The 27,110-nt window shown below is 39.3% G+C and overlaps 1 protein-coding gene across 1 annotated transcript in view; it reads right to left on the reverse strand.

Annotated features, from left to right (window-relative positions):
• Nucleotides 1-228: 228 nt before the first annotated feature.
• ENPP2 (ectonucleotide pyrophosphatase/phosphodiesterase 2) overlaps nt 229-27,110 on the reverse strand; it is a 71,786-nt gene continuing 44,904 nt past the window's right edge. The window contains 15 exon segments of the mRNA XM_080581293.1: nt 229-841; nt 5,644-5,800; nt 6,420-6,552; nt 9,098-9,175; nt 10,292-10,427; nt 10,955-11,091; nt 13,740-13,791; nt 14,078-14,250; nt 15,134-15,221; nt 15,358-15,445; nt 17,531-17,658; nt 18,454-18,485; nt 20,788-20,913; nt 22,295-22,406; nt 26,369-26,524. Of these exon segments, the coding sequence (XP_080437419.1) occupies nt 671-841; nt 5,644-5,800; nt 6,420-6,552; nt 9,098-9,175; nt 10,292-10,427; nt 10,955-11,091; nt 13,740-13,791; nt 14,078-14,250; nt 15,134-15,221; nt 15,358-15,445; nt 17,531-17,658; nt 18,454-18,485; nt 20,788-20,913; nt 22,295-22,406; nt 26,369-26,524 (1,767 nt within the window). The 3' untranslated portion in view covers nt 229-670.

The following is a 27,110-nucleotide window of genomic DNA, read 5'->3' on the forward strand; positions in this document are numbered from 1 at the left end:
CTCTTCCAGCTCTGCCCCTACAGCAAAACCTAACCAGTAATTACTACTGCAGATGTCTGCTTTATGTTCTCACTGCTGACTACTGGGGCAGGGCACCTGGGCTCCTGTCATTACTCTTACCAGAAAACCTAAGCTCTTGAGAAGGGTGAATGTGAAAGATCTGGCAGCACTCAGCTGTTAACAAGTCCCTCTGAATGTCCCTGTGAAAGGAAATCAAAAGACATTAAAAAAACTGAATGTGTGGTTTTATTATATTTAAGATGCTATTTGTCTATAGGGTTTAAATATGTCTGACACATAGTCAACAGTAAATGAATGTAATTTTACATGTTCAGTATTTTGATACAAAGTACAGGACTACAAGTGTGGTAAAGGAGCATGGGAAATTAATATTTCCTTGATTCACGTATCAAATTCTGCAGCACCACTTAAAAGCTTGGAGTAAGGACTTAAGCTGCAGTATTACAAGCGCTACTATATAAACCAAGAGACATACCTATATTAAACATTAGAGAAACAAAACAAATGACACAAGGGTTTAATATTTAAGATTTGATACAGGATTAAAATACTAATATTTTTAATGTCCTGGTTTCAAATTAATAAATATAAAAACAATATAAAAATATACACCAGTTGATAAAAGGATGCACTGAGTAAGGTTAGAAAGCTAAATTTCACTTTCAAACGTATGCAGGTATGTCTTTAGGGAGAGGATTTCTGTGTAGCTGCGACTGGTCTTTCGGAAGAAGTCCAAACTTGTGAGCTGCTCGATGTCACGCACACGTGCAGTGTGCATCTTAAGAAGATCTTCAACCCACTTTGATTCATCCTCCATGCTCTGAAATGGAAAAAAAAAAAAAAAAAGAGTTTATAACATGCTATGTCACAAATCAACTCTGAAAGGAAAGGTAAATTTTCTAAACATCAGGTCCATTTGAACAATCTCTGCAACCTATTCAAGAACAACTCAGGTAAATGAGTTCAAAGAAAACATTTGAAACTTCACATGAAAGATGAAGTTTTATTCTGGGAACCATTTAGGACAGAGGGAGACAAGGACCACAGTAATCTGGGAAAAGCTGCTCCCGTGTTGCAGGTGTTTCAGAAGAACAGCCGTATTCTTTAAGAAAGTCGCCCCATAATTTTTTATATCACAGAAGGAGCTCCATATCGATCAGTTGTTCTGCATCACCAAAGCCCAAACTCTAGGCTGCTTACCTTTGAACCCTCCCCCTAAATATATTCTCATCTGACCATCATCTAACGCAGTACTATTTTAATCCTTCCACCTTACTGTTAGTACACCTTTATGATTTATTACATAGTTAGGACTTTGGCTTACGTTGGAAGCTGTAAATTCCTGTTATTAAAACATACATGTTATTCATGATAGGAAAAAACAAACAAACAAAAACTTTCACTAATCATTTCCCAATATGAAAAACAATCAGGAAGGTATTGCTGCCAGAGTGACGGGGTTGGGTTGCGTGGGTGTAATCTCCCTTAGGGAACTGCTCCAAGAGACGCAGGGAGCCACCGCACCAGCTCCCTACTGCACACCTTGTGCCAGCTTCAGCATGTGTTGGAGCCATCCACAACCTAATTTAGCTCACTAAAAAAAAAAAAAAAAAAAAAAATCAGAAAAACCAGCCCTGCAAAACCCTGCAGTTACAGGCTGTTTGAGTTGAACCAGCTTCGTGACATGTCCCAGCCAACCCTGGGGACTGCTTGGTGGCGAGCAGACATGGGAAAAGCACTGAGCAAACAGGACTTTTCCCCCTCTGGCCTCACAGGCTGGTGCGTCTGTACCACAGCTGGGGACACACACTAGAAATGGAGAGGTTGTACCATGGGGCATTTGGACCCTGTGTACCTGGAAATCTTGCTGATAAAATTCTTCTTTCTGGGCTTGCTTCTGAAATAAGTCTCTGACTGTCTCAGAGGAGGTTCTCCTTCAAAACAATCCTCCCGCCAATAAAGACTAAGCCAGTCATGCCAGAACCTACCCAAAGCAGTAGATGTACCACAGACCAGGCTGTGGGTCACTCTGTAAAGGCCAGGCGGGTGAGCCTGATCATTTGCACAGAGAGAACATGAAGTACCAGTTAAGTCACAACCAGCTGCTCTTAAGCAAACATCCATGACCCAGTCAACACTCATCTATTTTGAAGCTTTTCAGCTCCAAAACCACTTTCCTCTACATGCTGGTAGCAATCTGAGGCCCCAAACCATGTCTGGAGCATGAAAACAGAGATGTAGATTAAAAGGGAAAGAAGGGAACATTCTCCACAGCCTGTGACACCATGCTCCAGGAACACTGTGTGGCATCATGTGGCCACAGGAAATCCCCAGTTAAACCGATCACATTGCTGGTCCGTAAATTGGCCTCAGCGAAGTCAAATGCAATCACTGTGACGTTTCTCTTGTCATCAAACCTTCCTCCTGCACAGGAAACCTGCATTTGACAGAGCTCAGAGGAAAATCCCATTGCGTCAAAGGTCAGTCTTTCATATATGAGGACAAGTCCTAAGAGTTCACAAAAGAAATGCAATATGAATAAATCACAGGATTGTGAGAATGGTTTTAAACCAAGTCCAGGAACACAGCATTTGCATGAGCTTAGAAGATCAGTCAACTGGTCTGATTTTATGTCAAAAACTGGTCAATTTTTATTTCTTGCATTTCATAACTGGCTCATGAAATGACAGGTCCAACAGCAAGGATTCTAAGCACAGTGATCAGCTAACATGGTATTGTATTACTGTAGAACAACAAATGAAGTGTGCACATTGAAAATGATACAGTTTTCTCCACCTGTGCTTGTTAGTCTCACCTCAGTACTACAGTAGGTCTTAGAAGGAAAAAACAACTATTAAGAACATGGAGATAAGTAGAGACATACAATAAAATATAAAGCTAACCTGAAATCCATTTGAAAAGATGCCAGATATTCTAGATAAAAGAACTGCTGTGATATGCATCTCTCTGAATATCAAGTTGTTAGCTGGAAAGCTAAAGATGCCCAGAGTGTGGACAGGTGGTTGAGGAACTTGCTCATTGAAAGAGGAATTTAAAGGTTCTGCTGAAAAGGAAATAGGGGCCTGTAGGAAGCTTCCAGCAGTTCCTCCAGCTTTGATCTTGGAAGATTTTATTTAATATTTTCATACAGGTTTTTTTGTGCCAAGATCATTAGCGTGCTACTAAAAAACAATTGGAAGCTCTTGTCAATGCAGAGGAAGACTGGAATGCCATACTGCAGGATGCAGATGGGGGAATCCCTGGTATGGTGTGAAACTGGGTTATCCACATTGGTGGCAAGAATTTCTGTTACCCCGGGAGTTTTTCATGTGAAACAGCAGATAGAAGAATTGGTTCTGGATGTGCTGGTTTATTACAGGATATTGTGAACCATCATCATAATACATCTATGGAAAAATAAAATCTTAGATAGTATCAGAGGAGTTGTGCAAAGTAGAAAGAAAAACATTTCCATTTCGAGATCTCAGCTGGAATACTTTATCTCATTCATGTTCCAAAAAAAAAAATCAGACTGGAACATATACACAGGAAGGCTACTGAAATGATCATTCTCTCTTACAAGAAGAGCAAAAAAGATCCTGAGTCACCCATGAATAGAGAAGAGTATATGCCTTGAGAATCGTCATAAATCATCAGCAGGGGTAAATCCCAAAGAAGACCAGTGAAGGGCTATTTAAGCCATAGAAAAATGTTGACACAAGAAGAAATGGGTATAACCTCACCATGAATAAACATAGTTTGGAGATGGAACAAATTCTAATGAGAGGAGTAGTGGTGTTCTCCAACGGCCATGTGAAGAAAGTGTGTGCAACAAGAGCAGAGCAGGGGAAAGCTAATATTTCTTCACATCTTAAGAGAAAGCTGTGGAGAGGTTAAGGGAAAATTCTTATATTATCCCATGCACTTCATCCATGAACTACGTGAGGTTTTACACAGTGACTTCTTTGAATAAATCAGATGGAATACCATGTGCAAAAGTAAGACTGAAACTCCATTAGAATGACAAAATTTTGCCTAACCAAATTTTCACTCAAGAGCTAAATTTAAATATTTTTGGAGTGCTTCTTTGCTATGTCAAGCACAGAGCAATATCTGCTAATGACCTTTTAGAAGCGCTGCCATTGCACCCAGAACAGTAAATACAAATACAATAGGTAGCATGACCCATGGAGAAAAGAAGCCTGAGTTGGAATACAGGAAATCAAAGAGTAAAAAAGGCCATTATTCTACGCATTTCATAAAAAAAAAAAAAAAAGATTCTAGCAGCTTAAAAGCACAATGACACACAATATAGGGAAGAAAAAATATCACATATGGGCATAAATACAAGGACTGATAACTGCCAGACAGTAACTTCCAGATCACCAACTAGACCTTGATTCAGATGAAGGCAATCCAGAAAAAAAAAAAAAAAAAGGCACAATGAAATATATGTAGGACTTTACGAGCCTTCTGGTAGAAGACATCTCTGCCCAAAGCAGCTAAGAGTCTAAACAGAAGGAAGCCAGAACTGCTCAAGAGAGAGGGGTACTGCTCCAAAAGCGTGGTTTTGAAAAGAGTGACCTGAAAGCAGGCGATGTTTGATGAATGAGAAAGAAACAGTGTTCCAGGTGAATTGTGTACAGAGTTGGAATGACTATTTCTGCTTGTAGCTGGAATAGGAGTCTTAACTTTTTGTGCCAATACAAAATTCATAACATTAATGCGTTCATTCAGGAAACAGACTCCTGGCAGCCTATAGTGAGGCGTCTGTGTGCAGGAATCCGCACAGCTGTGTAATGGGAGAACAAGTTCAGGCGGAAGGACAAGTCTAAATACAGCTGCCTGGGAGCACTGCTGTCCTTGCAGAGCGCCGGAGCCCGTGGGGACCCAACTGGCTCTCCTGCTACACAATCAGCTACAGAGCATTTGTGTTGCTTTCTGCAGCTCTGACCAAACTGAAGCCTTTGTACCTCACCAAGATTTCTACACTGTAAGATTTTTCATCATAAAAGATGATAGGAAAGGAACAAGGAGGGTGTCTAGTCACCTCTGTTCTCTGGTAAAGAGAAGCCAAACTTTTCCCTGGAATCAGGACATGGGCTAGAAACAGCAAGAGCCACTGGCACTCCACCTTCAGCAGGTTTTAGTGTATAGTTTTAATACTGTGTGGGTTGGATGTAATCATGCTGTCTGATGCACCCAGACTGCCACAGTAGACAGATTATATTGTACCTGCGTATGGAAATAGACCTCCATAAAAACATCAGGCTGGCTGCCAGGACAATACATCTACGCACACAGCCCTTCCCAACCTGCTCTGAGGTTACTCTGACAGTGTCTGCCAAAATACAGAAGCCCACAGGTTGTTTACTGCCAACCTACTGTATGTCAGTTCTTCCAGACAATTTTAGGTTCAGTAGTAGTTCCACGTTTTCTCTGATACCTCTATTTGTCATGGAGGAGTGCTCTTGTCTAGTGAGTTGAACATGACACTTAACTGAGTCACTACCCCGTGCTTTCATTTAAGACGTCAGTGAGCACTAGCATCTAACAAGAATGGGGTTTCACATTTCCCAGGGACTACTCACTGTTGGGCTACAGCAAGGCAGCAGAACTTACATTGCAGCTCTCGTCATTGTCAGGCCGGTGGGGAAGAATGTACGAGAGAACGGAGAGTGGTCCATCACACTTGTCAGCTGGCTGAGTGAAATCTAAGCAGCTGGTTATGATGGCGTAGTAATGAGTAGGAACAGGGATGGCACTGCCTTCCACAAACCTGGGGAAGTAAAGCAAACATTTATACACAAAGGACTAATCTGTTTGGAAGGATTACACAAACAGTGTGGTCTTTCCTTCCCTATGTGTGAGGAAACATGTACTTTGTTGACATGTGTGTGATTCCTGAGCTCTATGTGAAAACGAGCATTTCAGTTAGCTCATGTTTTGATAGTGTGCCACAGAAAGACCACATGGCAATTCTGAAAGGCTTCTTCAGTTCAGGGAAATAGAGAGAAAGCTTTACTGAATTAACAAAAGACTTAAGTATCTAACTCAATAACACTATGGTATGCTCTGGTACCCAGCTGCCAACTCTTAAGTTCTAGAGAATTTTAGAGAAAACAGATTAGGAACATAAATCTTCTTAATCTCAACGATGAATAAACACTTCATTCCAAAGTCAAGGTGAAGAGCAACGTGCTGAATTGCCGTTTCCTTGTTTTTATCCCTGTCCTACCTACAAGGGCACTCAGTCTTAATGAGCAATCGTTTTTAGAAAGAGCCAGGAATTTACATCTCCTCCCCAAAAATCAAGCAATGTGGAAAGAATGAATTGTTTAAAATGAAGTCATAAGTAAGAGAAAAAACTGCAAACCACTTTAAATGCAAACTCTTACTGTTTGATTTTGTCAGGTGTGTCATGTAGACCATCATAGTCATAGTCAAAGATTGGTCCACTTATAACATTGACTCCGTTCCGTTCAGTGGCGTATCTCTTCACCAAAACCCTTTGGAAATAGTTCCATACCTCTGTGGGGGGAACAAAAAACAGAAACACACCTCTAACATTTGGATAAGCCAAAACATGCCAAGATTTTAAACACATATATTTTTTAAAATAAAAATCCATTGGATGACATCACACAATGGTAGGGGAAATCAAAGACTAAGCTTTACAGATTTACTGCAGCTTCATTCAGTTTTGGTCAATAAAGCCTATTCAGATGTATTTGTTCTCTGTTGATTTTTTCCCCAGCTAGTGATAAAGGAAATGCACAGTACCATTCTAAGGCTGGCATCGCCCTAGACATTGCACAGAGAGCTTGCTGTTCCTTCACCAGTAGTAGAAACAGCTATTCACACACTTTTGATGTCCCTGTAAACATTTCCTTTGTCTTTTTTTTTTTTTTTTTTTTTTTAAAGTTCTGAAAAGGAAATAGCACCGTGATTAAAAGCAAAAACCAAACACTTTAAATGACAGGGAAATACAAAGGTCATATTATTTCTGTTAAATTCTCCTTGGATACAAAAAGTCTAACTTCAAAATTAGGTGCAGGCTAGGATGACCAAATTATGGCATCTCATTAAATCAGAGGCTTGCCTAGCAGGGAATTTTAACCACAACTTTTGGGAAGAATGTGACACTTTCTCCCACCACAACCTTCTCAACCTTAACAAGGTAAGATGTTTACAGAGATAGGACACACACTGGGATCTCCAGTTACATCATTGTTTTCCTTCTTTTTTTTTTTTTCTTTTTATTTTAACACTAACAGAAGCGTGTGCAAACAAAGCATCTCAAACTTGTATAAGGTTAACCTTTGCCTTGCCAGGCAAGCCTTTTAAGTCCATGGTTCCCCAGAACTGACAGCAGCACCGGCCTCAGGAAAATCCAGCACGCTTTGGCCTGAGACTATTCAGTGCCACACGAGCTCCCTGCTCAGGCTGGTGCAGAGGCACCCACAAGCAATGGTCTAACAGGAGCCTCAGCTGCGGTAGCCACTTGGCTGTCCCACTCCTCCAGCTGCTCGCTCCTCCACTGCCTCAGCCCTAACCATCAAAATAGCCCCAAAAGAAAGCTTTTTCTCTGAGTTTTCCAGCTGAATCAGTTCCCTGGTTGGTTTCCCACTGCAGCCACATAGACAACAACGCCAGTGGAATTGGGGGACAGCCCAAGGACATGATCCTGCAGCTCCAGCAAAGTGGGAACTGCTTAAGCCAGACTCACTACAGAAAAGATAGATACAGTATTATTGTCCCTGCTGAGGGGAAACACAGAATTGGGAAAAAAAAAAAAACAAAAAAAAAAAAAAACAGAGAAGAGGGACTCTGCAGCCAGCACTGCCACCAAAACCAGCACAGAATAAAACTGCCACCCCATATTCCCTCTGTTGTGAAAAAGCTCTGTATAAAGAGTGGTCTGAGCTCCCTGTCCTGCAACCTGCACACAGGTATTATTAACACATAATTCCCCAGGAATTATATAAGTTACCGCATTTGTTCTCAGGGGATCCTTCACCTGCTTTTGGAGGCCACTAGATAAAATGAGCTGCTGGTGGTAGGTTCTCCTGTGATTAGCATCTCACATAATTTGCTTAGACTAACATTAGCATAAAAAGCATTTTTATGAAGTGATTTGAGAGTGGGAAATCCCCAATAATTTTGCACTCTGTAATCAGTTAAGTGCCTTTGCTCAGATTTCCAGCAAACATTACCACTTGTTCCTACTCAGAGGTTTTTCAGTTAAAAGCACTCTTCTTTGGTTAAAAATAAAAAGCCTCCCATAGGCTTTGATGTTTATCCAAACCTCCCTGGCCTAAAATCTGCATTGGAAATCTCGCAAGAACAGGCTCTTGAGATTCTTCCAAGGCTTCCCAATTCCTGCCAAGCCAAAAATGCCACCAGAATAGCCTGATGGTTTTCTACCTCTTGGCAACACTAGAGAGAAAAGAGATGTGCAGACAAAAGGAACGTTAATACTCTATCCTTGCAGGGCTGAAAATTTCAGCTGGTTTTAAATCATTCCTCATTTTCCATAAATTGGTTTCCTCTTCCTTTTTCTTTAAAGGTAGTAAACATTCTTGGTCTACCTCTAAGGGTAGGGATAGAAAAATCAAAAGTGATCCAGATGCCACTTGTCCCTTAACTACAACATGCTAAGTGTACGCTCCCAGACTGCCCCAATTGAGAAGTGAAAATGCGTTGTCTGAGTACATTCTGCATTAACTGGGGCTACAAGTAAGAAAATCTGAATGGTTTTGTACAAACTGAGTTACTTAGGCACTTCAGCAAAATTGCTGAACTACAGAAATCCCCATGTCTGTGCTATTATCTCAGCCCAGCACCAAAGAAAATAAAACTTTCTTAAACCTTAAGCATTTCTTGTGGTAGTTGGTCCGCCTAAACGTAGAACTATACAGCTTCCCACATGTATTATCTGTTGGCTGCAGGTAACTGGATTTATGTTTTAAACTGCTCCCATCAAATCATTCCATAGTGCAGACTTTTTTTTTTTTTAACTGTTACAAGCTTGGGAAAAAAAAAAAAGAAGTAAAGCTGTGGAAATTTCACTTACTTTTGAAGGCAGGATACATTGGAATGATATTTGTTATTAGAAAAGCATCATATTTTGCTTCTGCAGAGGAACTTAATTCTGAAAACAGAAAAATACTAATGAGATGAAATGTCAGAATTCAAAGAATACAAAAACATTTTCAAAAGTGGTTTCAGAGAGTAATCAAAAGGAATACTGTCACTGAAACAGAAGTCAGAACGGCTCTGCGTGCTTTCACAAAACAGACACACAATTTGGAGATAGAGGACTGTGGGATTATCTTCTAGGTCTGAGCAAGCCTCCTGCACCAGTAATTCCACATCAGTAATCCATTCTTAAATATTTTAACCACTGAATGAGGAAGGCAGAGCAATGAAATTCACAACTGTGAGACTGTAAAGTTGTGTCCCACAAACATTTCCTAAATCCAAAAGGCTGTTTATCTGAGACTGAACAAATGTAACTGCACCAGGAGAATTCAGGACACTCTTTCGCACAGCTTTTCTACTAGCACTGTTTCCGTGGGATGGTAGATTTTAATTATTTATTTATTTTACAGTATGCAGCAGTCTAATATGGATTTATAAATTAAATATATTTATCCTTCTGTTGTTTGAAGTCAAAATTACAAACTAACTAGATTCCCAGCTCATATAAGCCAGTATATGTCCACTGACATTAAAGGGCCAACTTTTGAAGACTGTGCTCCTACTCTGTAATTCTTCCTTCACCTTTATTTTTATTAACCAAAGTGGAACATTTCATTGTTTTTGTGCATGAAGCTGAGCACCAGTTTGGAGTATCTCTCCAGCCTCATGAAGGTGAGAAGCCACAGCCATGATGGCAACTTGTGGCACTGAGCCCTTGGTCCTGAAGACACACAGCAAGAATAATATATCCATCCCATGTGTGATACTGGTGCAAATCAGGTAGTTTGAGGAAAAGGCATCATGGAGGAAGGAATCACCCCGGGAAGCAGGGAAAGCAGACCAACACCTACCTATGTGCTTTCCCAACAATCTCAAAAATAAAACAAACAGAAAAACCCTAGTCCCTTCACATCTGGAGGTGTTTTATTCATACCTAAGGTTTTCTCTAACAAAACAGAAAATTACAAAATCTCTAGGTTTAAATAAATAAATAAATAAATAAACAGTGATGCATAAAAGTGACCTTTGAGTGCTTAAATTCTGTAGACGTGCTATTTGAACTTACGAGGAGGGAAGAGGAAGCCGTAGGAGAGCTGTTTGTCACCTCTGTAGGCCAGGCAGCTCTGGCTGTTTCCTGGAGAAATGCGGAGGTCGGGCCTCACGCAGCTGGCCAGGTGCTCCGGGACACCAGATACCTCCGCCTGCATTGAAAATCGCATGCAGAAGTGACAAGAAAGGTAACTCCAGGACTTATAGCTAAAAGAAAATGATTTCTTATAGTCTACAGATGAGATTGAAGGCATTGTGTGGAGAACAATGATGCGCCCTGGCCATAAAACCAAGCCTTGTTCCTCTATTAGGAGGGCAGTTCCTCCCTTCAGGTAACAGAAATCACCATGGGAAGTAATCCAAATGAAGTAGCTGATTAAAATAAGTTGGGAAAACAAATTCCCATTGAGAAAAAAAAAACTTAGAAAATGAAATCAAGAAAAGCAATATTCAAACATTCTGCTTTACAACTCTTTTGTCATAAAGGAAGATATAAAAGGAACGAGGAGATAGAAAGACAGAAAAGGAAAAGGAACATTATTTTCAGTGGTATTTGGAATAATTTCTAGTGGGAAAATCTACTTGAGGAAGGATTATTTTATAATTTCAAGAATACAGATAACAAACAGACTTCCAAAGAATATTTTAAACAAGTTGCAAGAGCAAAGAGAGCACCGACCTGTTTAGAAATTGTGTAGGATGTCCAGAGAGGCATCAGGAATGTTTCACTGTAGCCACTTTCGAAGTCATGGTGGTGCAAGATATTGTACTTTGTGCGGTACAGCACTGCTGGGCGCCCGTACAGGAGATGTTTCTCTATAGATCAGAAGAATTTGCATTTCAATTTATCTATCAAAACCATGAAGATAGAATTCTATAATGGTTTTGGTTGAAAGGGACCTTAAAGATCACCCAGTTCCAGCCCCCCTGCCATGGGCAGGGGCACCTCCCACCAGACCAGGTTGCCCAAAGCCCCATCCAGCCTGGCCTTGAACACCTCCAGGGATGGGGCATCCACAGCTTCTCTGGGCAACCTGTGCCAGTGCCTCACCACCCTGAGAGTAAAGGAGAAGAGAAAAAAAAAAAAGGGTTGAGGACCACAACAGTTGGCTTTCCAACACATGGTGATTTTACAACAGTCCTCAACAGGATACTGACCCTGAAAAACTGCTAAGGAAAACCCGTAACAGAGAGAGCAGTTGTTCTTCAATAGTTTTGGTTGGGATCCCCCTTCCAGGCTCAAAACCCACATTGTTTACAAGTCTTTTCTGCACTTGAAAACTTGTTGGGAACATAGCATGGAAAAAAAAGATGCTTTTCCAAACTAAGGACACTCCACAAGGATGTTTATGCCCACATCTCAATCACACAAGGCAAAAGCACTTTGTTTCTTTAAATCGGCCCCTATGCTATCACTCTCTGCCTCTCTTTTCCTGACTTTCTGTCCTCCCTGTGTTTTCTGTAAAACACAAAGTCCCTGACAAAAGGAAGACAAAGGTGTCCACTCACTAAAAGAGTATTTTTTTCCACTTTATTAATACAAATGATATTCTGAAGAGGAATGTGCTATTTTCTGTCAGTAATATCAAAGAAAAACAAACAAACAAAAACCCAAAACTTTTCCTAACTCTGGCTAAAAAAAGACACCTCCAACTCCGCAAGATTTGCTTTTCTTCTGTTGTGGTGCTATGTTATGGTTAAATGTCACTAGATGCCCCGATAAGTTTTGCTTACAAAAAGACAAAAACATCATTAAACGAGATAAAAGAAAAATAAATTTCCTGGCTAATCTTGCACTGTGCTGCATGATTCACTGATTTTGATAACCATTTGGCAAACACGTTTGGCTTGCTTTTGGAAATCAAAACATAAAAACAAGGTAAACAGCCTAACCACTGTTCATAGATAGGCATTTAACCTGAAAGAAAAGGACATGTTTTATTAGTCTTTGAGTCCAAATAGAGGATATTTTTATAGGACACAACAAAAAAAAAAAAAAAAAAAGAGAAGTAGGAAAAGCGTTGTCTAAGGACAAAGATGATTAACTTCCTTTATTCAAGAGAACCTGGAAGGAATCTCTTCCTGCTGCATGTGCATAACAACAGCTAGATATGCTTGATTCCCAATGCAAAAGAAGGGAATTACCAATTAAACACAGGAAGATCCATGAACATATATGCTAAAGCCTGTCATAAAATGTAAGAAAATAACTTGCACGAAATAGAATTGTTTGCTGTTTTTGTAAAGGGAACCTAATTCCACTTACCAGACAACTTATGAACAAGCAAACAAGAAACTGAAATTTATTTATATGCTTAATTCTTAAAATAAAAGTACTATTTTTATAATACTGAAGTGAAGAAGCATCTGAACCTAAAGCAAAATAGAGATGTTGAGATATCTAGGAGTACAACATTTTATTTTTTTTTCTGATGCCAGAAATAGCTAGAGTGGGGAGTAACTCATTGCTAATTGGAAAAATCAGTTTAACAAGATGAAAGCTGGAAAAAGGCAATTTACTCACAAAAGGAATAATTTAACCTGTAGAAACTAAGGGACAGGCTGCATTGTCTGTTCACAGAAGTAAAATTGAATAAGTAGCTTTGTTAGGATTTTTTTAAATATTCTTATTCATCTGAGAAGCCTGATTTGAAGTACCTCAGTTCTAAACTTCAATATAAATGCAAAGTTTCAGAATTCTCTCAGTTGGACAAGAAGAAATATAGATTGTTATGATAAGGAAAATGCTGTAAATTGTTATTGCCACATGTTAACTTGGATCACAGCCCTGACATGGCTGAGAGTGCAGATGAATGAACTTCAGTGCTGGCATACATCATCAAGAGCACAGGAGCCAGTGTCCAGAAGAGCAGAGGATGCTTTCTCCCAGGAGAAACCTGAACACTGGTGAGGGACAAAATTGCATGGAGTATCCCTGAACCAGAGCATTTGTGCACTTGTTTGCCAATAGTTCAGTGGATAACCTACACCCTAAAAACCAAGCATTACAGAACCAGTCAGGGATTGTCAAAGCAGCTTTACCAATGACCTGGTGAAACCTAAGTCTGATGAACACTGGTAAACCAGAGTGTGCAGATTTGGTCTATGCTTTTTATCCCATCTATTGCTTGTGGTTGAATGGAGCATTGCCTCATGCTCCCTCTCCTTTCTTCATTTCTCTGCTTCCACAGCAGACATTAAATCTCCTAATGGTGATGGAAAAAAGAACTAAAATTCATCTCACTTCAAGGAATTCTTTAGTTCCAGGTGCAGAAACAGCACGCACTTCTTCATGTGATCTTAATTTTGTCCATGTCTGTATGCTCTTTTGACAGTTTTTTGGAAAGTTAGTTTACTACACGTTAACTAAAACAAAACAGGAGTTTTTCTGGTATCAGTGATGCAAACTAGCTTGCAAAAGAAAACAAAAATAGCTTTTATTAACTGAGGCACCAGGCTCTTACCTTCAGTTCCCTTGACATGAAAGCGCTTATTGAGTTCATCCAACTTGTTCTTCTCAAGAAGAGAAAAAAGGAAAAAGATTAAGGTCACTGGAGCATTCTGACATCTTGTTTTACTAGGCATCTAGCAAAACAAAACTAGCACTATAAAACACAGACAACTTTCTTGTTTCCTGTTTTCCAAGAAGCAATAATTGTTCCAAAAGGGCACAGAAGGTTTCACAGGAAGGATCTGGGGAATTTTTGCAGCTCGAACTCTCTTGAAACAGCTGTAATGGCTATAAACTTTACTAGACATTTATGGCTAATAGTGGGAGTATCAGCAGATCCTAAACACCTACCTTATCATCACATGTACATCCTATATCAAAGTCTGATGCAGAAGGTAGAGCTACAGGGTAAAGTGGTTTAGCAACTTCATCTGGCACAGTGGGTTTGTAAACATTGGCTCTCAGCAGGTGATTTAAACTTCCATGGGTGCCGTTATTAGGAGCAGGCTTTAATCCAAGCAGATCTATGAAAATACCCACAGCAAATTAATGATGGTTAGATTGCAAACATGTATTCAGCAGTATCTCTACTTATAGCTAAGACATTTTTTTTCAATACTGTTTACATCCATAATGTGCTAATGAATTCTTTTAATGTAATAAAAATGCTAATCTTTTGTGTAAATCATAAAATTGTAAATCCTGCCCGAATAGTATGGTAGCCTTTATGACAAGAAGGTTAATTTGCATGAAGACACTGGAAAAGAGTTTTATTATATAACTACTCCTGCAGTTTCCAAAACAAGCCTACAGTCAATGTGGTGACCTTACATCAACCACCTGGAACACTGTTATTAGTCACCTGCTTTATAGATAAGGAAAAACTACCTTTTTGTTATTTCATGCTTGGGGAAAAAAATAATTATACCTTCAGCTAGGAGGTCTTACTCCCTTGGAAAATCATTATTAAAGAAAAGGTTATACTGAATGTCTGTATACAGCATCAGATTCTACTTCATGTCTACAGTAAGAGTTTAAGAAACAATCATACCAGGAGGTGTCACAGAAAGCTAAGTGATCCCCCTTGAGCTGCCCCATGAGACATGCAGGTGCAGAAGCCTCCTTCCTAGACTAACGAAGTGTGGACACCACACACAGTAGTGGTGCATATTTGATCTCTGCTGAGCTGTGTGCAGCAAATCTGTGTTAATACCCTTTATCGACCAGCTGCTAGAGCAGAGCAAACCAAGGCCCCTGAGAAATGCCTTCAGCCCCCCCAGGCCAAAAGAGAAGCATTTCGGAAGGGACTCTCGGAGGGTGTAAGGGCACGAGCTCACGGGTGCCTAAATAAGCCCCCTTGGGTAAAGCAGCATGTTCCTCTTATAACTCCTCAAGCAGGTATCTTACCACACATGACGTTGTAAAGTTCAATGTTTTCAAAAGGAGGTACTTTGGTCTTGTATTTGAATGTAGGTCCGTAACCAATGAAAACAGTCTTTAAAAAAGAGAGAGAGAAAAGAAAAAAGCATTAAAGGTAGGGTGATTTTTTTCAGTGAATATTTACATTTTAAAAAACTCAGATTTCTTCTGCCTTAATGACCCCCCTGTAAAGGTTACTGCATTGCCCTTACCTGCATGCTGTTTATCTTATTGTCATAGCCATGGTCTCCATGGAAGAAACATTTTCCTGTTGGTTTCTTGTAAACATCCACAGCTTTCCTAAATTGAAAAAGTATTAGCAATTTTCTCAAAGGTGGAGGTACTTTGGCTGACTGGACAACGTACTTTGGGGACAGGCGGGATAAGTTTTCAAGGCATTGCTCATCTTTCCTGTGTTGCAATCCTGGGTACTGCAGGTTCATCTGACAAGCCCGTGGATTCTCCCACTGCTCCCACTATACAAACCTAAGAGCCAAATCTTATTCACTGATAATTAAATGGCTGGTAAGGCAATTGTTTTTGCAAAACTTCCTCATATCACACCTTCTCCTACAGTCTGGAAGTATTTCAGATCGTGTTCCCCCAGTTTGCAAAAAGCCAATAGAGCACTTTTGAGACCATGACAATGATGCAAACGTCATACAAAACTGTAACCATTCACCTTCAACCCAATACAAAAAAGTTGGAGGGAAAAGAAGGGAAAGATTGTAATGAAGAAAAATATATAGGAAAATAAGTGCTATATCGTAGGAATGGTAATTATCGGCCTGTTGCCGAGTCCTATTTTACAAAATATGTGGGAAAAAAAATAAGTGTTGTAGCATAGGAATTATAATTATCAGCTTGTTCCCAAATACTTTTTTGCATTCAGTTTTATGAAGGCCATGTATATGCAATCCATGGAGTGGACCAGGTTACCCTACAAGTTAATTTCTTCATCAGTATAGAAAAGATGCTCTGCCAAAGTTTGATTTTGGCCTTGGAAATTACTAGAATTATGGCAAGCGGGTCAATAAAAACCATTTTCCTGCCTGTGAATATACAATGAATTATATTTACATTAACAAATGGTTTATTGGTGAACAAGATGTCAAAACATCTAATGAATAAATATGCAAAATAATAAGTCTGGGGTGATTAATAAGAATAAATGCAAATCAGCCTGGACCCTCCACTTCCATTACATCAGTTCCAGTAAAAAAAAAAAAAAAAAAAAAACGTTATAGAACGTTATATAAAAAAAAAGAAACGTTATAGGCCTAAAACAGTCTACTTCTTTGAAATGTACATGAACCCTAGCCACAGAAACTGTACAAGGCAAACGGCCAACTAGCTAGTGGAGTTATGCAAGAAAGCAATTGGGATTTCTCATTCACTGCTTCAGCAGAGTGATCCTTGCATAATTCACAGGAAGATAAGCACAGATGTCAAAAGGCACTTACAACACACCGTATGTTTGCCTGGCAGCTATACAGGCAAAGAAAAGTACCATAATTTAAAGCTCATAACAGAATACCGTAAGCCAAAATCTGTGTCATCTTCCAAGAACCACTGAGTCAGCTTCATGCATTAAGGCCCAGCCATTCCTATACTGTAATACACATGTCAAAGGATGAAAGTAAGAAAAATATATATTAACACAGAAAGGGGTGTGCAATTTGTATATAAAGGCTGTTCCTCTACTCTTCACTCCATACATATAAGTGCCAACTTGTTTTTCTCAAACAGTTTTTAACTAAGAATATTAAAAATTGCCTATGTTTTATAACTGTAAATTCAGAGGCATATCATGAAGACCAGGCCAAAATAGGGCTTGCTCTGAGCTAAAGCATCGTGGTTTGCTGTGGATTTGTTTCAAAACACAATATGCTACAGGCATTTCAGCGCCAGTCCTGTAATACCCTTTCACGTGTTCTCAGGCTTTCATCCACTCTGCCAATGTCTCTATTTTCTTTCCAGTTACCCAGTTCATCCCCTCGACCCCTTGCTCCCTGACCTCCCCTGGTCACATAATGCCTTCCGCTTCCTCTCATATTCTCCACTTCCTGGTTTTAATAAGTTTTTACCTTACAAAAAAAAAACAACTATTAGCTCCTATATGTGAGCTAATTGGTCAAAAACCACACTGTTGCTTGCATAAACTAATCTGGGTTTCTCTCTTTTATCAAACTACATATTTTCCCAAACTTGAAAACAATTTTGCGTTCTGCGACCCTACACCTAATATGTCTGAACCTCACCAGGAGTTCAAAACTCCTCTTGTTGCCAGGTGGCAGGAGCAGGATGCTGACAGACAGAGCAGTCCCAGGTGGCTTGCTTCCTCAGAAAGAAAGGCTGAAAAATCAGGCTGAAAGCAAAGTCTACCTTGCCACATGCCACTTGCGATCCACCAGTAAATGGACATCCTCAATTCGTCGGTTGTAAGCGTAGTGCAAGCGTTTAGGAAGGTGATGTTTCAAGTACGGCTTAAAGTGCTGGTCTGGCTTTCTGCACTGAAAAAGAAATGGTTACAGACAACACTACTGTCAGTTAGCTCAGAGGCACACGAAACCTTGAACTACAGAAACCAAGCTGTTAAGCACATTATTGATGATGTCTTGAAAACAATGTGTACATCTAGAGTACACAGCCCAGCCCCTTCTGTGCAATATTTACGTAAGACCAGGGCACAGGGGGTCATTCAAAGATTTTGGAAAACTTCATTCTCATGACAGTCTTTTTGAAAGCATCATGCAAAACAAAACGTCATGCTTACTTAACTCATAGATGAAGAATTTTATTCTAATTGGACCAAAGATTAAATTTTAGAGGAAAGCTGAATGCTGAAAATACATCTAGTCTGCAGACATATTTAAAGCAGCCTGGTTAGTAAATTTGATTTATTTATTTTTTTAAATCAGCTTTCATTTTAAATACTTTTTTTTCCATTAAGAGCAGGGTTATGGTTGAAGGCTATCAAATGAACTTTTTCAGCATCTTCAAAGTGCTAGTAAAATATTTACCCTAAAAGATTACTTTCCATTTCTGAAGGAACGAATAAATAGACTCAATTCAGAGAGTCAAGACGGTCAGGGAGATTCTGGCTCAGCACTGCCCAAAAAGGTTATAAAAGCGACTTCAGCAACAAACAGTGGAATTTATGACAAACATTAATCTGTACTCATGAAGGGCACCATTTTAAACTCTTTATTCATGTTAATGGTTGGTTTTCCTGCCTGAAGAGTGAGGAGGTAATGCTGAATAATGCCTCGAATTAAGATATGAAGTGAGCAGTGCTAAATACTTACTGTAAGGTTGGCAACAATCACTTTAGGGTCATCTGTTAAGCAAAAACAAACAAACAAAAAGAAAACAAATATATAAAACCAAGTAATTTGCAGAAGAAATCACAAGGTAAGAACGTATTTTTACAGAAGGATTCCTCATGAACATTTGTTGATCTTTACTAAAAAAGTACACTGTATACATAGGATGGGATATCCTGAACAAAAACTAAGTTTAACCTGTTCTCCTTTACTTAATGGTATTTTGGTTGCTCAGGTAATGTTGCTCACTGCTTTATGAGTTGGGCCTTAGTTGAGCATTTATTCTATTTTCTGAAAACATCATTTCAAGTCCTATGATTACTTTACTTTAAAATACAAAATCATCCTCAAAGACTTTCCCTGAAAGATTTTGAAGGCACAACTGAATGCAACAATATGCTCCCTTAAAAACAATAAGATATATATGTTGTAGATTTTGTCTCTTAGCATTTCACACAGTTCATAGTCTACTACAGAATAAGTGAAAGCCATGGTAAAATATACAGAATACATCTTTGGACTGTGAAAGGGACATACAAAATGCAGAAAGCTCCAAACTAGCCCAAATTAACTCTGTCTTCTTCCAGAGTGACAAAAGCTCATTTTTTCAGTCCTCAGAGAAAAAAAACAGGCAAGGAGAATATCTTAGTAAGAGAAAAATCTTTTGCTTAACTCTTATTGTTTTGGTTGCTGAAGGCATGATGCTGCTGAGTTTGAAATGAGTTCTGCTGAATCCTAAAATACAAGTTACACACTTGTCCATTGCAGAGGTGTATCTGCAGGTCTTGACACAATATTATGGAAGAACAATGGAAAAAATAAAAAAGATGGTGATTTGCCAATTAACAGGGGTAAACCTCAGATCTAAAATTAAAAAATACGCTTCTTTCTTCTATGTTCAAACAGTTTATTTAATTCAGCTGGGAAGCTGTGGAAAGAAGCCAAAAGAGGAAAATGGTTTTGCAGGAAAACCTAAGTATGAACTGGAGGTCACTCAGACTAACTGATCTTTTTGGAACATATGGCCATTCATCCTCCAAAGAAAGCTAATTTTGCCCAGCAATTTGGGAATTCAAGGATTGAAAGATCTTCAAAAAATCTTCTTAGAGGAACTGAAATATAAGTTTTTGGCACACTGAAGAACAGGAATTCAGTCTTTATGGTAGTCTAGTAAATTGTATCAAAATACACACTATTTTCAACAGATCTTTATACACTCATCCCCTATTCTTAGAGCATAAATACACAGAAAAAAATAGCTACTAGTAAAATAAATAAATCGCTATCTTAAAGTTTTACCACATTCTTATGATTTCTGCTACTATTCTAGAAATCTTTGATCTTCAAAGGCCAATTTTTTTGTGAAATCTGTCCTCAGCCTAGGTATATCTGAATTGCTGTGAGGGGTCAGTTGGTTGTCCCAGCTATCTGATCTTCCCCTCTACCAAAAGTTACCACCCTTGTAGCATACTTTGCAACAACATACGCAATTATGTTTAGTTTATGAATTTCACTGTTTGATCAGTAGTTAAACTGTTGACAAAACCAGGATTGTGTCAGTACACTGAACCAGAGTGGTCGTGAGAGAGCCCTGTCCTGGGACTGCTGCCCTGGAGGTGGTGGTCCTCAGAAGAGCCATGGTGGGCAGCTGGATCAGCATTGCCTTAAATCACAGAGCTAAGCTTCACTCCTGTCTGAGTCCTGAACGCTCTCATGGAAGATCAGCTAATCTCAAACATCAAGGCAGGGTTTTTTTCTAACAGCATGGCACAAAAAACAGACAGCTTTCCAATTGCTATAGGATCTGAATGCATGCTCTACAGTTCCCCTTATATTCTTCAACATCCCCAGTCTGTTGCTATTTAGTAACCTGCTCTGTTCTTCATCTATGCCAAAAGCATGAAGAAGGTACTGAATTCAAAATTAACAATTCACTTTTTTCCATCAGCTCAGAAAAGGTATCAGACACTGTTCTTATTTCCAATCCATGTGGTACTAAGCTCCCTCCAGTCCCATTTTTATTGTCAGAGGAGAAGTGCATAAACTTCTAAAGACATGTAGGCTGCTGTCTGAAACTGGCTTCAAGATGTCCCCTTCTCCTTACCAAAACAAGTGATTTCTAACCCAGAACATTTCAGCCATCCACTTGACACAGCTCTAACACTGTGGGATGTGTGAACAAGACGGTCCTCAGTGAGCTTCCCTTTGAATGTCCTGCCAACACACTGCAAATTTACAACCTTCGGAAAACATCATCCCAAGGAAGGGATGGAGTCTAGTTCTCAGGACATAAAAAGTACAATTAAATTAACTTACACTTTAGGTTATTGCTAGACCTAGGGCGAATTCGCCCTAAAGATCCTGGCAGCAAAATGATATCTTCCACGTTGGTCAGATAGTTGCTTAAAAATTCAGTTCTTTCACAAGTAGTGTCTTCCATCCCTGCAGAAGGAAAATGCAAATTTAATCCAGCTTGAAAATAAACATGTTTTCCAAAACAGCACAGAAAGAAACACCAAACAGACCGTGTATTCTTTTCTTTTGGGTGACAAATCTTATTCTTGTTCTTTCCAGTCATCTAATTCCAACATCAGACACTGGTAGGAGCCAAACTAGGGGTGCTTTTAGCACTTGCTTACACAAGAGAAATACCAGACTCAACATTGTAGTAACAAGCACCACATACACCATGTGTGCACTGACACATCTCCAAACTAAGCTCATGGAAAAATCAAAGTCTGTTTCTGGTTTAGTGTACTACTTTGGGGTTGTTGATTTTTTTAAACAAAGGATTTTAAGAGAAGTTGCACACAAAAGGTATTGTCTGTTGGTGGTCTGTTCTAAGGCAGACACAGATAAACAATTCTCTCCTACAGTTGTTTGTGGTGGGGAGGAATGTGTTGCCAGTCACAGTCAGTTCTCAGCACAGAACCACCTCCCCTGGAAATTCTTCCTGTCCTTATCCCTCTCCCCCCACAGCCAGAAAGGAGGCGTAGTCCCTTTTATTGCTAATTTAGATGTTCTTGTGAGACTTCCATAAACAAAGTCCTAAACAGAACAGTACTCCTTACTCCTTATGATTAGTTTGTGACTTCTAGTAGCATCGCTGAAATGTTACGCAAAAGCAGGTTTATCTCAAACACGGTCACAATTTTCCTTAATAAAACATTATCTTTGCTAATATTTACTATTTCTTCTCACTACAAAGCTTCTTCCAATTTCCAAAGAATGAGACCTAACAATAATGTATCTGCTTTTTGGTGACTCTCCATCTGACCCTGACATATCTTTTAGCTGTTTTTTCTCCTTCCTTCATTATTTTGATGACATTTTCCATCCAAGCTGGATACAGCCCCTTACAGATATTACAGTCTTCTCCTAGTAGGATAACTTGTCCCGCTAATTGCCATGGAAATGTCTTGCTCTAAAGTTCTAATTCTCTCCTCATGAAAAAGAGAACAGTGCTACCAAATTCTTTTTTTCTATAAAAACTGGCAAAAAGACTATTCTAGGAACAGTATGGCCTTCCAATACACACAAGGAGAGCTATGCTTGGATATGATATTAGAAATGCCAGGTTATTAAAAATTTTAGAGATATAAATACTCAGATCCCTGATATGAAAGAGAATTGTCCTCCAATGACAATTAACAGGAGAGTGGAGTTGTCTGTCAACACTGGCTGTGTTTTGGTACTTAAACTGCTAGAAAAAAAAAAAAGGCACAAAAATATCTTAAACGGAACTTTCTTTTAAACCCCTATAATATATACAGCTATATTGCTCAAGCATTTGTATAATGAAACAGAACATTTTTTATTTTACCATGATCACCAACAAATATGACATTAACACATCGATGTAGTTTCAGCTGTTTCAGTCCATCCATTAACTGTCCTACTGTCTTGTCAATCTCTCTCAGGGGATTTACCATCATCTGTACAAATATGCAGAAATGAAAACAAAAACGTTAATTGTCATTGCAATGCTCCCCCCTTCTACTACAAGTAAAGGTCCTTTGGCAAAACTCTGATGGGACAACATCCAGGTCAAGAGGCAAAGCCTTGGCTGAGCTGTTTCACCTACAGTTATTGTACCATTTCCATTCTTATATCCTTACCATGATTTCATCATGAGAAAGTGCTGCTGAGATGCTGTCACAAGACAGCAGAAGATCTTTATGGCTGATCTTAGTGCTCCCATGGACATATGTACGTTTGGTAAAACAATACAAAATGATTTTTCTAGATATTAGAGGAATATATGTGAGACTGGGGTTCAGTTTGTTTCTTGGAGACAAACAACTCCTTGTAAATGGCTATTTTATGTGAATGGTTTAGTCAGGACATGAACATGAAATGAAGTTTTGGACTTGGGATTCATATCCCAAATTACTTAATGAAATTCACTTCAAAAGACATCTGATACTAGGATGACGACATGCAAGTCACTTGAGTAGCACATGGGGCTCTGAGGGAGCAATCTTCAGCTTCAAAGTCAACAGTTTCCAAAATCTCAAATGACAGTTTTGGCACAATTGCCAGAAGGCCTCAGAAGACACAGATACAGTACTGTGATTTCTTCATTTAAGCTTCTTTTACATTAAAACAAGAAAAAAGAAAGAAAGAAAGAAAAAAGTAAACACCAAGACACACTCACAGGATTGAGGTTTTAGCTTTAAGAAAATGAGACATTTTTACCATACAGTACAGAGAAGGGAGATGCTTTAACATAAGATTTTAGGCAGAGGACTCAGACTTTGTTCTGCTTTTGAGATGAAAACACTTCTCACTGAGTTCCTCCTCACTTGTCTGTTTGATTTAGCTGGTCCAAGTATGAAGAGCAAAATATCCTCCCAGTGAAAAACAGAATGCTAACAGCTTTTGCATCAGAAAAAAATAGATTTTGGCAGGTTTTTCAGAGAAGAAAAGATATGACCCAGAAAGAGATGGTTCAGAAATTCTCTCTCTGCCTGAATCATTAAGGGATTGATGTCAGATGAATCTGATAGTATATGAGACAGAAAATGTCATCTCCCACATGGCACTATAAATACACAGAGAAGCAGCTCATGGGAGATAGGGTCATGGTAGGAACAGGGGGAACAGTTACTATAAACTGTAAGATGTTCAAACAAGGGGTACGATTTTGAAGTATTTTAGTTTATGAAAGTCTAAGTTAGTTAGTTTTGTTAGAACGATGAAACATTTCAAGTTTAGGGAGAAAAACAAAAGAAAAAATGGCTACAAGAAAATTGCCTCTTTCAGCATTTTCTCACTCTCAACTAAGGAGAAATTCCTGGGGTGCACCAAGAATGACATTGCTAGCCAGTCAAGGGAAGGGACTGTCCCGCTCAACTCTGCACTGGTGTGGCCTCACCTTGAGTACTGTGTGCAGTCTTGGGTGCATCAGTATAAGAAAGATATTAAGCTGTTAGAGTGTCCACAGGAAGGCAAAGATGGTAAATGATCTAGAGAGGAAGATGTATGAGGGACAGCTGAGGTCCCTTGGTTTGTTCAGCCCAGAGCAGAGCAGGCCGAGGGGAGGCCTCATGGCGGCCTGCAGCTCCCTCACGAGGGGAGCGGAGGGGCAGGCGCTGAGCTCTGCTCTCTGGGGACAGCGACAGGACCCGAGGGAACGGCATGGAGCTGGGACAGGGGAGGGTCAGGCTGGGGGTTAGGGAAAGGTTCTGCACCCAGAGGTGGTCGGGCACTGGGACAGGCTCCCCAGGGCAGTGGTCACGGCACCGAGCCTGCCAGAGTTCAAGATGCATTTGGACAACCCTCTCAGACACATGGTCTGATTTATTTTTTTTTTGGTTGGTCCTTTGGGGACCCAGTAGTTGGACTCTATAATCCTTGCTGGGTCCCTTCCAACTTGGATATTCTATGATTTTTCAGTGACTGGGAACTACATTTTTATGGGACTCTATTTGTACAACATCAATCATATAAGGAAATACAACTTTTACTCAGAACCAAAGCTAATTTAGGGAAACTGGAAATCCAGGTGGATTTCCCATCAATGTTTACTTTTGTCAGGAGGCTTGCAAAGATTTCAAGGATTGATGATAATTTTGTTCAGCTACCCCTTTCCCAATTTCATGTCTAAGTCAGAAGAGACATTTCTGAAACTATAAGAAGTCAATATAATTGAAAAAATCTGTTCTTAAAAGAAACAAGACTTGCACAGAAAAACACAAAAAACCCTCTTCCCACTCTGCCATTTTTACTACCTTGACTGTGTTCAAAGCAGCTCAGAGAATGGCCCTCACCAGTATTTCTTCATCCCATTGCATTCTCTCTTCACTTTTGAAGTTCAGTTATCTCTGTACATCTCTATATGTCTGTTCAGTTATCTCTATACTCTATACAACACTCAACTTGTTCCTCAACTGATCTTTGCAACCTAAGGCTGGCAGTAAGTGGCATATCCAGGCAAGGATTTTTTTATGTTGATGTGCTGTTCTTACAGCTCATGTTTTTTCTCGGAGGCAACTTCCAGAGAGTTGTTGGTGAAAAAACAAAACTCTTGCATATACCTATCTTCACCCAATATGTTGATATCAGGACTCCGGAAAGCCGTAGAAAAGCATTTTACCTTTCAAGATATATGAATATCTAAGATGTTCCTAGAATAAAGAGTTGGTATTATCGTGAAAGGTATGATGGCAGGTATGATGGCAATTATCATGTAAAACTAGGATGCTTTTTTCTAAAATAATACTGATAAATTCAAAGTCAACTCATCAAGAAGATTTCTTTAGGGACAAAAAGGTTGTATGAATTTTTCATTTAGAGAAAAGAAAGAGATGGAGGGAAGTAGGAGAGTTGCTTATGCTCACATCAGCAGGAATGTTACAGGTTATCTATAATATTTTATGCCAGATGGCTATAACTTGGAAAGGTAAATTAATGAGTGATAGAAATATCATCCACAGCAGTTATAAGTTCTCTCTGGTAAATCTGTGCTAAATGTTCTTGAAGCTGTGTGTCCCTGTCTGCCCCTTCACAAGTTAAAAAATACCCCACAAAACGGGTATTGAGAAGAGGTATTGTTTTTTAGGATACAGTGGAGTGTGCCAAGGCTTCTGTTTGAAGCCTAAAGGAGGAATACCTAGGTTCTTTAAGTTTTAGAATTATTTAGTTAAATTTCTAAAATTAAAAAAAAAAAAAAATACTGAAGTGGTCTCTAACCCCTAACAGTGGGTTACTTAGTGCCAAGGTGGAGAAAGACAATATACTGAAGAATACCCTTTTTCCTCTTTTTTTTTTTTCCTAACAAAGTGATTCCTATTTGACTTTTGTCTCGTTAAAACAGACTTATGTACCACTTCTATTGCAATCTGGCATTCGGAAATCACGTAATCAAGTATCACTTACCCTCCAAAGTCACAAACTACCTTTAAAATAATTATTTCTGAAACAGCTTTTACAAGTTCTTTCCCTTTTAGATTTTATGAGTCACATTTTCAGGATGTCTCCGCAGTCAGGATGACTAGACAGAGTCTCAAATAATCACCAAGCTCTCAGGTGTTGGGAAGTTATGGAGGCTACCACGTATTGCAGAATTTGTACTAGCTCACAAGGGCTGACAACACTGGTAGTGTCTTCCCAGGGATTTATCTGGCGTTGTCTCCAGCTGATGGCTGGATTTTAAAGAGGTTTTAAGATGACTTTCCCTAAAGCAAACAGTCTGAAACAAGAAAAACATAGCTTCCAGAAGACTTGGTCTGCTTTGGCTGCTCTCCTTTGTGTCCATCAGTACATTTATAGAAGTTTTGTCCAAAGTCCCAACCTCAAACATGGAGTGAATTCTTGAGTTGAAAAAAGTAAAGCTAGAGAAGTGCCTAAAAAGTAGCACTTCCATCATAAAATTTTGGAACACACGTAAACTTACTTTCTTCCGACGAGCTTCCGCAGAATATTGATCCACTCTATGTACCTTCCTTCTTCTTTTCTTTGGAGCTGCAACTGGTCTTTCCTGTCTCCTCTTAGGAGGAAGCTTTCTCTTAGGTCTCTTAGGCGTAGTAAGAGGGGAGCCATAACTACTCTCCTGTACTGACAGGGAGAGATGTCTGGACTCAGAAAAAAAGCCTGTCTCGACTCACATCAGATAGTAAAGCTACCTCTGCAAGCTAATCCTGAAGCATAAATAGAGGCCTTTTCAAAAATTTGGGCATTTGAACAATTTAGTATCTGTCTCTCTCTAGGGAGGAATCTACCAAATTGTACTGAAAGCAGAACAGCAGTTACAAGAGCATACAGCATAAAAGCAAATGAAAATGGTGTTTCAGAAAATAGGTGGGGCTTCTGGTCTTGGAAATAAATAGTTATGGGTATTTTTTTTAATTGATCTACTGTTAATCCATTAATAATAACAAAATTTAAGTAAATTAAATGTAAGTAAAATTAATTGCATAAAATTTAGCAATTGCCTGGGGCAGAGGGCAGGTTGACATGCAACATCTCACTTTGTTGATGGTTCAGGTATGAATACTACTGCCTGTCCAGACCAAATGGCTTTCTGCAAGGTTTCCCATGCGCACTTTTTGGCTGAATCAGTGACACTAGGTATCAGCAGGTGCCACCATTGTGTGCCAGGCCATGCACCCCACTGAAATCACCAGAGCCCCACTAGC

Source organism: Anser brachyrhynchus (genome assembly GCF_964034855.1).
Source record: "Anser brachyrhynchus genome assembly, chromosome: 2".
NCBI classification, from domain to species: domain Eukaryota; kingdom Metazoa; phylum Chordata; class Aves; order Anseriformes; family Anatidae; genus Anser; species Anser brachyrhynchus.